Below are 14,862 nucleotides of genomic sequence, written 5' to 3'. Positions count from 1 at the left end.
TATCTCATATATCTATCTCATATCTATCTCATATATCTATCTATCTCATATATCTATCTATCTCATATATCTATCTATCTCATATCTATCTATCTATCTAATATCTATCTATCTAATATCTATCTATCTAATATCTATCTATCTAATATCTATCTATCTAATATCTATCTAATATCTATCTATCTAATATCTATCTATCTAATATCTATCTATCTAATATCTATCTATCTAATATCTATCTATCTAATATCTATCTCTCTATCTAATATCTATCTATCTATCTATCTATCTATCTATCTCATATCTATCTATCTATCTATCTCATATCTATCTATCTATCTATCTATCTATCTCTCTCATATCTATCTATCTATCTATCTCATATCTATCTATCTATCTATCTCATATATCTATCTATCTCATATCTATCTCATATATCTATCTATCTCATATATCTATCTCATATATCTATCTATCTCATATATCTATCTCATATCTATCTCATATCTATCTATCTCATATCTATCTATCTCATATATCTATCTATCTCATATATCTATCTATCTCATATATCTATCTATCTCATATATCTATCTATCTCATATATCTATCTATCTCATATATCTATCTATCTCATATATCTATCTAATATCTATCTATCTAATATCTATCTATCTAATATCTATCTATCTAATATCTATCTATCTAATATCTATCTATCTAATATCTATCTATCTATCTAATATCTATCTATCTATCTATCTAATATCTATCTATCTAATATCTATCTATCTATCTAATATCTATCTATCTATCTAATATCTATCTATCTAATATCTATCTATCTAATATCTATCTATCTCATATCTATCTATCTATCTCATATCTATCTATCTCATATCTATCTATCTATCTCATATCTATCTATCTATCTCATATCTATCTATCTCATATCTATCTATCTATCTCATATCTATCTCATATCTATCTATCTATCTCATATCTATCTATCTAGCTATTTATCTCATATCTATTATTATATATATATATATTATTATTATTATTATTATTATTATTATTATTTTTTTTTTTTTTTTAAGAAACAGACAAAATTCAAGTCATAATGGGGGAGATTTATCAAAACCTGTGTAGAGGAAAAGTTGCCCAGTTGCCCATAGCAACCAATCAGCTCGCTTCTTTAATTTTGAAATAGGCCTGTGAAAATGAAAGAAGCGATCTGATTGGTTGCTATGGGCAACTGGTCATCTTTCCCTTTACACAGGTTTTGATAAATCTCCCTCCATATGTATATCATTTTATAAGTATGAAACCAACCCTTGCATGGCTTTCCATACTCTTGGGTAAGAAGAGAGGAAAAAAACCTCAGTACCTGCCCCCTCCACCCTTCTGTTTTAGGTGTAAACACAGAAATCCGAATTCTTACAATTCATAGTCCTATACACCTATAAGAACATGGTGCGCACACACAAATAACCCCAAAAGAATTATGATACATAAATAGATTAAAACATATTTTTTTATTTAAATCTGCAAAAAAAAGACTATATTAAAATTTAAATAATGAAAAAATGTTTTTTAATCTATTTATGTATCATTATTCTTTTATATTGTGTTTCTCTTTAACCCCCCACAGTTAACTTGTTTTTTGAGCTTACAATAAGGAAGGGTTTTATTAGTTCATATTCGTACTCCATCCCTAGACATCTTTTCCCCTATCCAAAGGATAGAGGATCAGATGTCTGATCGTGGGGGTCCCGCTGCTTGGAGCCCCGTAATTTCTGTGCAGCACCCGGCGTTAGTTTTGAACCCTGGGTGCTGGAAGCAGGGGTCGAGATGTCATGACTACGTCGGTCGTGAGGTGATGACCACGCCCCTCATGACATCACACCATACCCCCTCAATGCAAGTCTATGGGAGAGGGCGTAGCAACCACACCCCCTCCCATATACTTGAATCAGGGGGGTATGGCGTTATGAGGGGAGGGGCTATGACGTCATGAGCTCCCAGCGCCGGCTCAAAACATTCGGAATATTTTGTTCCAAATGCAGAGCAGTGGAGTACCTGCTTCCAATGGGTGGCAGGAATTCATTACACCGGCGCTGAACAGAATCGGGAGAAGACATAGAGCTAAAAACTGACTTGTTTATTTGGATAATGTCCACTTTGCTTTGCGCACATTATCCAAATAAACAAGTTCGTTTTTAGCTCTGTCTTCTCCTGATCCTGTTCAGCGCCGGTGTAATGAATTCCTGCCACCCATTGGAAGCATCTACATACTCTACGACTAGGAAGGCTGCAGATGGGTCTACACTACACGCTCAGCATTGTTGTGTATGTCGGTACACAACAATTTCTGGTGAGATACCTACACCCTAGCCACTCCTTGAGCCACTGTGATTCTCCACATGGAGCGCCTCTCCCCTTTGTTCTAACTTAAAGTGTACCTGTCATCAACAAAAACTTTTTATTTAATGTAGATAATACCATTATATGTATATTTATAATATACATTGGTTAAAAAATTTGTATATTTTTGGGTGAAAAAATGGTGTCCCTGCAGCTATTGCCTGTGTGTCTCTATGAGGAGTCCAAATACAGGAAGTGAGGACAGGACAAGCAGGGCTCTGTGCAGGCTCCTGGCTTGTCAATCATCCTGTGTGTGTGAGCCAGGAGTGTGTCATAGAGCCTCAGTGTACAGAGCCCTGCTTGTCCTCAGTGTGCAGAGCCCTGCTTGTCCTCAGTGTGCAGAGCCCTGCTTGTCCTCAGTGTGCAGAGCCCTGCTTGTCCTCAGTGTGCAGAGCCCTGCTTGTCCTCAGTGTGCAGAGCCCTGCTTGTCCTCAGTGTGCAGAGCCCTGCTTGTCCTCAGTGTGCAGAGCCCTGCTTGTCCTCAGTGTGCAGAGCCCTGCTTGTCCTCAGTGTGCAGAGCCCTGCTTGTCCTCAGTGTGCAGAGCCCTGCTTGTCCTCAGTGTGCAGAGCCCTGCTTGTCCTCAGTGTGCAGAGCCCTGCTTGTCCTCAGTGTGCAGAGCCCTGCTTGTCCTCAGTTGTACAAAGGAGTCCAAATACAGGAAGTGAGGACAGGACAAGCAGGGCTCTGTGCAGGCTCCTGGCTTGTCAATCATCCTGTGTGTGTGAGCCAGGAGTGTGTCATAGAGCCTCAGTGTACAGAGCCCTGCTTGTCCCCGTTGTACAGAGCCCTGCTTGTCCCCGTTGTACAGAGCCCTGCTTGTCCCCGTTGTACAGAGCCCTGCTTGTCCCCGTTGTACAGAGCCCTGCTTGTCCCCGTTGTACAGAGCCCTGCTTGTCCCCGTTGTACAGAGCCCTGCTTGTCCCCGTTGTACAGAGCCCTGCTTGTCCCCGTTGTACAGAGCCCTGCTTGTCCCCGTTGTACAGAGCCCTGCTTGTCCTGTCCTCACTTCCTGTATTTGGTCTCCTCATAGAGACACACAGGCAATAGCTGTAGGGACAAAATATACACATTTTTAACCAATGTATATTATAAATATACTTATACAGTGGTCACTCAACATATGATGGTAATTCGTTCCAAATGAATGTTTGTTGAAACCATCGTATGTTGAGGGATCCGTGCAATGTAAAGTATAGGAAGTTATACTCACCTGTCCCCGTCGCTCCGGACCCGTCACCGCTGCCCTGGATGTCGCCCTCCATCGCTGCCGCCGGGTCCCTGTGGTGTCCCTGCCTCTCCAGACCGTCTCCACTGCCCGGGATCGTTGTTCCTTATGTCCGTCATCACGTCGCTACACACGCCGCTCCTATTGGATGACGGGACGGAGTGCGCGGCGATGTGATGACTATGATGGAGAGCGACGGCGATGCAGGGGATCCCGAAGAGAACGGTCCGTAGCGCCGGGGACAGGTAAGTGATCGTCACCGGACTACACAAGGCACCGTAAACGGCTATCCAGTGGCAGCTGAAGCAGTCTGCGCTGCCGTATAGCTGTTTATCCGATGGCCCCGACATACAAAAGCATCGTATGTTGATGCTGCCTCTGAGAGGCTATTGTATCTTGAAATGATCGTATGTCGGGGCCATCGTAAGTCGGGGGGTCACTGTACTGGTATTATGTACATTATGTAAAAAGTTTTTTGTAAAAAGGGGTACTCCGCTGCTCAGCAATTAGAAAAAAACTGTTTCGAACACTGGAGCCGGCGCCGGGAGCTCGTGATGTCATAGCCCTGCCCCTCATGATGTCACACCTCGCCCCCTCAATGCAAATCTATGGGTGGGGGCGCGACGGATGTCACACCCTCTCCCATAGACTTGCATTGAGGGGGTGGGGCGTGATGTCATGGGGGCGGGGTTATGACGTCACGAGCTCCCGGCTCCAGCGTTCGAAACGGTTTCTTCCAATTGCTGAGCAGCGGAGTACCCCTTTTAAGTGAGATGTGTCCCGCTCCTGTCCCGGGCTAATGACTTGTGTGGTTTCCTGTAGGTGCTGAAGTCATGGCAGGGGCAGATGGAGAGTTCTAGAATACCCTTTCAGCTCATCCAGGAACACCAGCTCTCTGAGGAGCAAAGTAAAATGTAAGTAAGAGACATGATACCGCCATAACACACCCAATATGTCATGTATTTACAATGACCACTTATCCTGCTTCCAGTTCTGGTTATAGAATGTCACCAGGGAGGGATCGGCACAGGTCTCTGCGCTTCATTCACACTGCAGACATTCCTCTGGTCAAATTTTGCTTGCAGCAGAGTCCCATTGTTTTCATAGGGATTCTGCTGCTCTGTGCATACTGCAGAACCTCCGTAGCGGAATGGACGTCCACCCAAAGAATCAACATGTTCATTATTTGGGCAGATGTCTATTCCGCTATAAAGGTTCAGCAGTATGCACAGAGCAGCAGAATCCCTTGGGACTCAGCTGCAAGCGAATCTTCGCCGGACTGCATTGTCACCTGAGACTTCGCACGTCTGCACCGTCCTACCGCTGACCGCATCGGCGGCGCCACTGCAAGCGGTCAATCAGCCGTCAGAATAAATGTCCTCACTGTGAACACGTCACTAAATGTCCTGCCTGGTTTACCGTGTATTGGCTGATTATTGTGATGGTGACTGAAAGGGGACAAAACATGCAGGATGACACTGCCACATAAAATACTCCACCAGGGGGCGCTCACTACATATGGATTGAACTCCATTCTGTCTGTATAAATGCTTGTGCAGAAAGCAATGGCTGCAGAGAATCTGTGTATCTTATTGCTGCCCATGGAGATTTTACTACCTGTGGAGCCTTTATGAATGCAGGAATAGAAAACACACTCCAACTTATCGCTCAAAGTACCTATGGACTATAATTGGTAAAATATAGTGTATCTTTTTGACTAGGTTTTATTTCCTTTTTATATACATATTGTGACAGTGTGGCAAGGAAAGGGTGTATTTCCCTACCTGATTCTGGAGAAACCTCCACCTGGGGCCTAAACAATGAGGCAGCAGAGAGGGGAAAGTCTGTTTAAAGGGGTACTCTGTTTAAAGGGGTACAAACTGTTCCGAACGCTGGAGCTGGTGCCGGAAGCTCGTGATGTCATGGCCACGCCCCCTCAATACGTCACACCCCACCCCCTTAATGCGAGTCTATGGGAGGGGGAGTGACGGCTGTCACGCCCCCTCCCATAGACTTGCATTGAGGGGGTGGGGCTATGACGTAATTAACTCCCTGCACCAGCTCCAGCATTCGCAACAAACTGAGCAGCAGAGTACCCCTTTAAACTGGCAGGGAAAAGCCCCCCAGTTAATAGTCAGGGCATGCTACATGTGTAGTGAAGTAACTAGATGGCCTAGGTGTTATTTTTATGTTATGTTTATTTTTGTTTATCCTGCAAACTGTTTTATTAACCTGGCGAGGAGCCAGAATTGCAGAAAGGACTCGCTGTTTGCCGATTTATTGTGAAAAAACGTGTCCTTTGGCTACGGCAACGGACGATCCCCGAGTGAAACCCCTACTTTAATTCTAGTACTCGCCGATACCAATTATGAGTACTTTTATTTTAAAAGGGAATCTGACCCCAGGGTGACCCGGTTTCTGGCGCTGCTTACCGTATGATATGTGGGTCCTTGTTGTGTACAATGGAGCCGGCTGCTGTAGTATGAGCCAAGATTTCTCTCTTCTCCATTGGACAGAACAGGGAATTTGCATTGGCGGTGAGACCGATGATCACATGGTGAGCAGCGATAGAAACCGGGTCACCTGCATCTTCCTATAAATTCAAGTTAGTGCAGGTGACTCTACTGTAAGATTGACTTTAATAGTAGGGATCGACCGCTTATCGGTTTGGCCGATATTATCGGCCGATATTCACGATTTTGGACAATTACCTTGCCGATAATCCGATAATGCACTGTATACCACCCTCCCACCGCACCGCGCCGCACCCCCTACCGCCCCGGCCAGAGACCGCCGCCCATTAAACCCATTAAAGACGTACTCCAATGGAAAACTTTATTTATTTTTATTTTATTTTTTTTAAATGAACTGGTGCCAGAAAGTTAAACAGATTTGTAAATTACTTCTATAAAAAAATATTAATCCTTACAGTACTTATCAGCTGCTGTATGATCCACAGGAAATTATTTTCTTTTTTAATTTCCTTTCTGTCTGATCACAGTGCTCTCTGCTGACACCTCTGTTCATTTTAGGAACTGTTCAGAGCAGGAGAGGTTTACTATGTGGATTTGCTCCTACTCGGGACAGTTCCTGACATGGACAGAGGTGTCAGCAGAGAGCGTGTCAGCAGAGAGCACTGTGGTCAGACAGAAAAGAAATTCAAAAAGAAAAGAACTTCCTGTGGATCATACAGCAGCTGATAAGTACTGGAAGGATTAAGATTTTTTAATAGAAGTAATTTACAAATCTGTTTAACTTCCTGGCACCAGTTGATTTAAAAAAGAAAAGGTTTTCCAGTGGAGTACCCCTTTAACCCCTCATCAGTCTCCTGTTCATCCACAGTATAACCCAGTGTATTGAGTTTAGTGTGGGTGAACAGATGACTGTTTTCCTTAAAAAAAAAAAAAAAAGTAGTTTTTTTTTTAAATATAAGGGCGTATAGAATCATGCTATTGGATGCCTGTATGTTTAAAGCGCAACTGTCATAAAATTTTGGTGCAATAACCTGCAGCCTTTGTACTGTGTGCAGGTGGTGGGTGTAACCATATTTTTACCTGAAATTTGGCGGCTTTCATGAGTGCAAAAAATACTTTTATTCAAAGCCACTGACGGTCGGTTAGGCATGGCGCGAGGTACGCGATGCCCCCCGCCGCCACTCCCACCCCCACGCCTACCCCGTATGTCAGCACTGGGACTGCTGTGTGATTGACAAACAGGTCCCAGCACATGCTCCCTTCAGCTAATCTAACCTGCGCGCCGCTGTGTGTCATCCAGCAAGCGCTCGCTCCCGCCGCCGTCTTCCTCCTCACTGCACCTGCGCAGAGCAGCGCGCTAACCAGGTTAGTTCTCGATACTAGATGCTGAGAGGAAGGGCGCTCTCTGCACCTAGCACTGCGCAGGCGCACTGGGGAGGAAGACGGCGGCAGGAGCGAGCGCTTGCTGGATGACACAGCGGCGCGCAGGTTAGATTAGCTGAAGGGCGCATGCGCTGTGACCTGTGTGTCAATCACACAGAAGTCCCAGCGCTGACATATGGGGTAGGGGTGGGCGTGGCGGCGGCAGGGGGCATCGCGTACCTCGCGCCACGCCTATCCGACCGTCAGTGGCTTTGAATAAAAGCATTTTTTGCACTCATGAAAGCCGCCAAATTTCAGGTAAAAATATCGTTATACCCACCACCTGCACACAGTACAAAGGCTGCAGGTTATTGCACCAAAATTTCATGACCGTTGCGCTTTAATGTAAACATAAAATTTCATATATGTTCAACTCTTGTCAAAATGGTGATGAGAACCAGTAGACCAGTGTTTCCCAACCAGTGTGCAAAACTACAACTTCCAGCATGCTCGGACAGCCTTTGGCTGGGAGTTGCAGTTTTACAACAGCTGGAGGCACCCTGGTTGGGAAGCACTGCGCTATACTGTACATACCCCGGGTTGTGGACTGGTGTTGATTTTGACATGTAAATTCAGTCTTGTTATTCCACTTGTGGCCATTAGAGGTCACTGATCTGTAATACTTGTTGACAGGTTCACGCTAAATCTCAGTAGAAGCGGCTTCCTATTTACTTGTGTTGCTTGGTATTTCATACAGATTGTGCTGATCTGAAATCCGAAGTGTGCATAAATGTATCCTAAAGTTATTTTCCAGGACTTATTGATGGTCTTTTCTCAGGATAGGCAAGTGTTTCCTAACCAGTGTGCCTCCAGCTGTTGCAAAACTACAACTCCCAGCATGCCCAGGCAGCCAAAGGCTGCCTGGGCATGCTGGAAGTTGTAGATTTGCAACAGTTGAAGGCACCCTGGTTGGGAAACACTGGGATAGACGATCCATTTTATATCAGTGGGGTCTGACTCTCACAAGCAGTGCAGCCGCAGGCACAGCTCCATTCATTTGGTAGTGACTGCGCCATTCGCTCGCATGAGAGCCGCAGCTGATCGACACTAACCCCGTCTGATACCGGTAAGGAGAGGCGATCCATATTACTTGAGTAATTCCTCTTGAATTATCAGCTTAGAAAGAATGAACTGCTTTGCCATTGACGTTAATGCATTTTACTCTGCACTGTTCACGCTTTTGGAATTCCGTTCCGCTAGAAGAATGAACATGTTCATTCTTCTTGCGGAATACCCGAGCAGAAGGCCATTGTAGTCAATGGTAAAAGAGAATATTTCTGCTTGAAATCGTTTCCGTATGGAATTTGCACGGAAATTCCGCACAAATAAATAAATGAATAAAAAGGGAAATTCCAATTGGTAGTAGTAGTCCAGAAAAAAAAAAAAAGTTTCCTCCTGTATTCAGCGCAAATTTCTCACAAAATCCATGCAAAAAAAAAAAACGTAAATTCCGCGGCTGAATTTTTACACGAGGATTCCTCTCCTATTCCTCCGTGTGAACGCACCCTATAGCCCCAGAAAACCTCTTTAAGACTTATGTGGACAAAGAATGGTTCCCGAGGTAAATGCTATTAATAAGGGGGAATTCCTCTGCCCCAGCATTCAGAACATTCATGGCGTCACGTCACAAGTCTATTGGAGGTGTGTGACTGCTGCCAAGCCCCCTCCCATAGACTTTTTTTATTGACGGGCGTGGCAGTGACGCCCACAAGGGGCGTGGCAGTGATGCCCACAAGGGGCGTGGCAGTGATGCCCACAAGGGGCGTGGCAGTGATGCCCACAAGGGCGTGGCAGTGATGCCCACAAGGGCGTGGCAGTGACGCCCACAAGGGCGTGGCAGTGACGCCCACAAGGGCGTGGCAGTGACGCCCACAAGGGCGTGGCAGTGACGCCCACAAGGGCGTGGCAGTGACGCCCACAAGGGCGTGGCAGTGACGCCCACAAGGGTGTGGCAGTGACGCCCACAAGGGCGTGGCAGTGACGCCCACAAGGGCGTGGCAGTGACGCCCACAAGGGCGTGGCAGTGACGCCCACAAGGGCGTGGCAGTGACGCCCACAAGGGGCGTGGCAGTGACGCCCACAAGGGCGTGGCAGTGACGCCCACAAGGGCGTGGCAGTGACGCCACGACGGGCGTGGCAGTGACCGTTTTAAATGAACACCGGGTGCTGCACAGAGATCACGGGGGTCCCATCGACGGGACCCCCACGATCAGACCTCTCATCCCCTATCCTTTGGATAGGGGATAAGATGTCTAGTGGCGGAGTACCCCTTTTAAATCCAATGACTGGCATCAACCACACCTGAGCAGAGTTAGAGACTTCTATGGATCTCTATAGAATGGACACTTGTACGGACTAACATGTCATCCCCTATAGGGGTCAGTTTCTGGCCCAGGCCGGGGTTCTCTTTTGGGTTTGTCATTTAAATGTAGGTTCGGGGTCTAACTTGATGTTTTCACTTTCTTCCCCAGTTACTTGAACATGCAGGGTCTCTATGAGACGTTGTCCTACTCCAGCACTGAAAGGTGGAGCCACCGAAAACTGATCCCCACCAACCTCCCGGGACTGGAGAGGTAAATAATAAGACAACTACTCCCATCCTACCACATCGTTCCTATGTATGCTCTGTATTGTGATGTGGGGACTCCTTTATGCATTTGGTGACATTTGTCTTCTCTCCAACCTGTCATTCTCTACTTGTTGCAAAACTACAGCTCCCAGCATGCCCAGGTGAAGACCGCTGATCTATCACGTGATCTATCTGTCTTTCACCTGTGTCAGGGTTGGGAGTTTTTTTGCATGAAGCTTTGTGAGCTGTGTTTTCCAACTAGTGTGCCTCCAGCTGTGGCAAAACTACAACTCCCAGCTTGCCCGGACAGCCAAAGGCTGTCCGGGCATGCTGGGAGTTGTAGTTTGGCCACAGCTGGAGGCACCCTGGTTAGGAAAATGCTGTCCTAGAGACCTGAGAAAAACCTTTGCTCGGTCAGGGTCTGCATGTTCAGAGCACTAGAACTAGAGGAGAGAGCACTACTTGTTCTGCAGAATTTCTGCTTGCTGTCAGTAAATAGAAATCCAGGCTAGAGGGTATGTCCAGAGATGGCAGATTTGTTAAAGTGCTAGTAAAGGGCAGTTTTAGAAATCCCCATTCATACTGAGCAGATTAGCCTCTTAAGGACATAGGACGTAAATGTACGTAGGACGTAAATGTACGTAAATGTACGTCCTGATGCGCAGGTACTTAAAGGGGTACTTCGGTGGAAAACATTTCTCTTTTTAAATGAACTGGTGCCAGAAAGTTAAACAGATTTGTAAAAGACTTCAATTAAAAAAAAAAAATCTTTACCCTTCCAGTACTTTTTAGCAGCTGTATGCTACAGAGGAAATTCTTTTTTTCTTTTTGGAATTTCTTTTTTGTCTTGTTCACACTGCTCTCTGCTGACACCTCTGTCCGTGTCAGGAACTGTCCAGAGTAGCATAGGTGGGGCATATGGGGATTTTCTCCTGCTCTGGACAGTTTCTGACACGGACAGAGGTGTCAGCAGAGAGCACTGTGGACAAGACGAAAAAGGAATTCTAAAAGAACAGAATTTCCTCTGTAGCATACAGCAGCTAATAAGTACTGGAAGGGTAAAGTTTATATATATATTTTTTTTTTTATAGAAGTCATTTACAAATCTGTATAACTTTCTGGCACCAGTTGATTTAAAAGTTTTCCACTGGAGTACCCCTTTAAGGACGTGAATGTACGTCCTGTTGCGCTGGTACTTAACGCACCAGGAGATACATTTTACGTCCTATACATGATGTGAGCACCGTAGCAGTGCTCGCATCATGCACAGCAGGTCCCGGCTGCTATTAGCAGCCAGGGACCAGACGGTAATGGCGGACATTGGCAATCGCACTGATGTCTTAACCCCTCAGATGCCGTGATCAATACAGATCACGGCATCTGCGGCCATACTGTGCTTTAAATGGCTGATCTGGTCACCCGTAGCGCCGCTGCGAGGATCAGGTCAGCCAAGATGGCGGACAGAGATCCCCTCACCTGCTCCGGCTGTCATCCCCGGGGTCTTCTTCTTTGGACATCTTGCAGACCAGTGAAGAAGATTGCCAATAATAGTGATCACTGCTATGCCTATGTATAGCACTGGACAGTATTAGCACTCTGATGATTGCTATAGATGGTCCCCTATAGGAACAAAAAAGGGAAAAAAGCTCCTCCCCCAATAAAAATGTAAATCGCCCCTTTTCCCATTTTACCCCCAAAAGTAAAAAAATGTATAAACGTGCATAAATGTCCGAACTTTCAAAATATAATGCATTTGATTCCGTATGAATGGCGTAAACGTAAAAAAAAAAAGTCAAAAATTGCTGTGTTTTGGTCACATCCCATTCCAAAAAGAAATATATAAATTGTGATCGAATATTCAGATATACGCAAATGTGGTACGAAAAAAAACTACATATCAAGCAAAAAACGAGGCCACATACAGCCCCGTATACCAAAAAATTTGAAAGTTATAGGTGGTCAAAATAGGGCAATTTTAAACCCTTATTTTGTAAATAAAATTAAAAAAATTTTTTAAAAAAAGTGAGTTTTTAAAAGCGGTACAATAATAGAAAAGCATATAACACGGTATCATTTTAATCGTATTGACCCACAGAATAAAGAACACATGTTATTTTTACCGTAAAGTGTATAGTGCGAAACCGAAACCTTCCAAAATGTGCAAAATTCTGTTTTTGTTTTCAGTTTCCTCACACACAATAATTTTTTGGGTCTGCCCTACGTTTTATGGTAACGTGATTGATGTCATTACAAAGTACAATTGGTCACACAAAAAACAAGCCCTCATATGGGTCTGTGGATGGATGTATAAGAGAGTTATGATTTTTGGAAAATAAGAGGATTGTGTAGGCTGAGTAGTAACAAACCCTCAGCTGTGAGAAGATGTTTTGCAGCAGATCCTCAGTTGTATGGAGTTTCCCGTCTTCTTTCTGTGTCTTTAGCTTCTTGCAGCACCTGGCGGTCAGCAGTGTGGGCCGAGAACCTGTCCCCAGGACACATCTGCCGTCACTGCTCCATCACCCGGAGACCATCGCCGGAGACCAAGCTCCAAACGACAAGGTGATCACTGCTCAGCCTTATGGGAGATCTGACGGTCCAGGGTATAAGAAATAATGGGCAGACATTACTGGTGACCATAAAAATATTTATGAAAGGCAATTCTGGCTACTAATGAAATCATTATTTAATTATGTATTTTATTTATTTTTAAAATCCAGTAAAAAGTTACAAAGATAGAAGAATTATGTAGTTTTTGTTATGTTATGTTTTGTTATAAGTTTTCAAATTATTATTATTTTTTATTATTATTTTTTTGTGATCATAGCGATGAGTATTTTTGTGGCTGATGCGAACATTTCGGCACATTTGCTTATTTGTTTTTACCTGGTATCACAGGTTATCTCTGATTCCTGCTGTAATGCACAGCTGCCCCCCCCCCCCCCCCCCCCCCCCCCCCCCCCCCCCACAGAGTATGGAGCAGGCAATAGTACGTTAAAGGGGTATTCCGGGTATATATATATATATATATTATATATATATATATATATATAATATATATATATACACACAAGGATAGGGGGTAAGATGTATGATCGCAGGGGTCCGCCGCTGGCGACCCTCGGGATCTCTGTGCAGCTCACGGCATTCTGTGTCGGGAGCTGCCTTTGAGACGGGGAAGTGGCATCACGGCCATGCCCCCTCCATTCATGTCTATTGGAGGGGGCGTGACGGTTGTCACGCCCCCTCCCATGGACATGAATGGAGGGGGCGTGGCATGGCATCGCTAGGAGCCTTTACATCCCTGTCTCAGAGGCAGCACCCGGCACAGAATGCTGGGAGCTGCACCGAGATGTATAAACCCGTAATACCCCTTTAAAGGGGTACTCCACTGGAAAAAAAAATTTATTTTTATTTTTTTAAATCAACCTGTGACAGAAAGTTAAACAGATTTGTAAATTACTTCTATTAAAAAATCTTAATCCTTCCAGTACTTATAAGCTGCTGTGTGCTCCACAGGAAGTTTTTTTCTTTTTTTAATTTCCTTTCTGTCTGACCACAGTGCTCTCTGCTGTCACCTCTGTCCATGTCAGGAACTGTCCAGAGCAGGAGCAAATCCCTATAGAAAATCTCTCCTGCTCTGGACAGTTCCTGACATGGACAGAGGTGTCAGCAGAGAGCACTACGGTCAGACAGAAAAGAAGTTCAAAAAGAAAAGAACTTCCTGTGGAGAATAAAGCAGCTGATAAGTACTGGAAGAAGTAAGGTTTTTACATAGAAGTAATGTACAAATCTGTTTAACTTTCTGGCACCAGTGGATTAAAAAATGTTTTCCAGTGGAGTACCCCTTTTAAATGTCAGACAGAGGTTAAAGGGGTTATCCATAAATGTCCTCGGGTTGTGTGTGGCTTAATAACTTGTGGTACAAAGGGGAATTTAGAAAGAAATCGAATATTCCCAGTCACGTCTTTACCAATTAAAAAGGTATTACGTCAAATAGAGGAGTACAAGTAACATAACTGTCCTTCACATGTCACATGATGACAAAAGTGAAAGTGAAAGGAGCGGTGACCTCCATTGATGTCTAGACACCTCCAGTGACCCGTTGGTTATATTGGGGCAGCAGTGTTGCCCCCTAGTGAAGCTAGTGTTCTCCTGAGTGCCTAATATATAGGTCTTATGTCTTGTAGGTGGCGATAAACATCATCACTGGGCTCCCTGGAAGTCATTGCAATGACCTGTGCGATTTCCTGGTGTCGTTCCAGAAGGAATACGGAAGGTGGGTCCTGACTGCTCTGGTGGTGTATGGAGTAGAGCGGTGGTCTCCAAACTGTGACCCTCCAGATGTTGCAAAACTACAACTCCCAGCATGCCCAGACAACTTACTGCTCTAGTGGTGTATGGAGTAGAGCGGTGGTCTCCAAACTGTGACCCTCCAGATGTTGTAAAACTACAACTCCCAGCATGCCCAGACAGCCTACTGCTCTGGTGGTGTATGGAGTAGGGCGGTGGTCTCCAAACTGTGACCCTCCAGATGTTGTAAAACTACAACTCCCAGCATGCCCAGACAGCCTACTGCTCTGGTGGTGTATGGAGTAGGGCGGTGGTCTCCAAACTGTGACCCTCCAGATGTTGCAAAACTACAACTCCCAGCATGCCCAGACAGCTTACTGCTCTGGTGGTGTATGGAGTAGAGCGGTGGTCTCCAAACTGTGACCCTCCAAATGTTGTAAAACTACAACTCTCA

General features: G+C 44.8%; 1 protein-coding gene across 1 annotated transcript in view; it reads left to right on the top strand.

The window, feature by feature from the left end:
- The window catches only part of DNAAF9 (dynein axonemal assembly factor 9), a gene marked incomplete in the record, with an annotated part of 90,218 nt that overhangs the window by 71,747 nt on the left and 3,609 nt on the right, over window positions 1-14,862 (top strand). The window contains 4 exon segments of the mRNA XM_056553268.1: window positions 4,476-4,567; window positions 10,021-10,122; window positions 12,560-12,677; window positions 14,306-14,398. Coding sequence (XP_056409243.1) covers window positions 4,476-4,567; window positions 10,021-10,122; window positions 12,560-12,677; window positions 14,306-14,398 — 405 coding nt within the window.

Source organism: Hyla sarda, chromosome 1 (genome assembly GCF_029499605.1).
Source record: "Hyla sarda isolate aHylSar1 chromosome 1, aHylSar1.hap1, whole genome shotgun sequence".
In the NCBI taxonomy this organism is placed as follows: Eukaryota; Metazoa; Chordata; class Amphibia; order Anura; family Hylidae; genus Hyla; species Hyla sarda.
The sequence above is the reverse complement of the archived record's forward strand: the minus strand, read 5'-3'. Positions and strand labels throughout refer to the sequence as shown.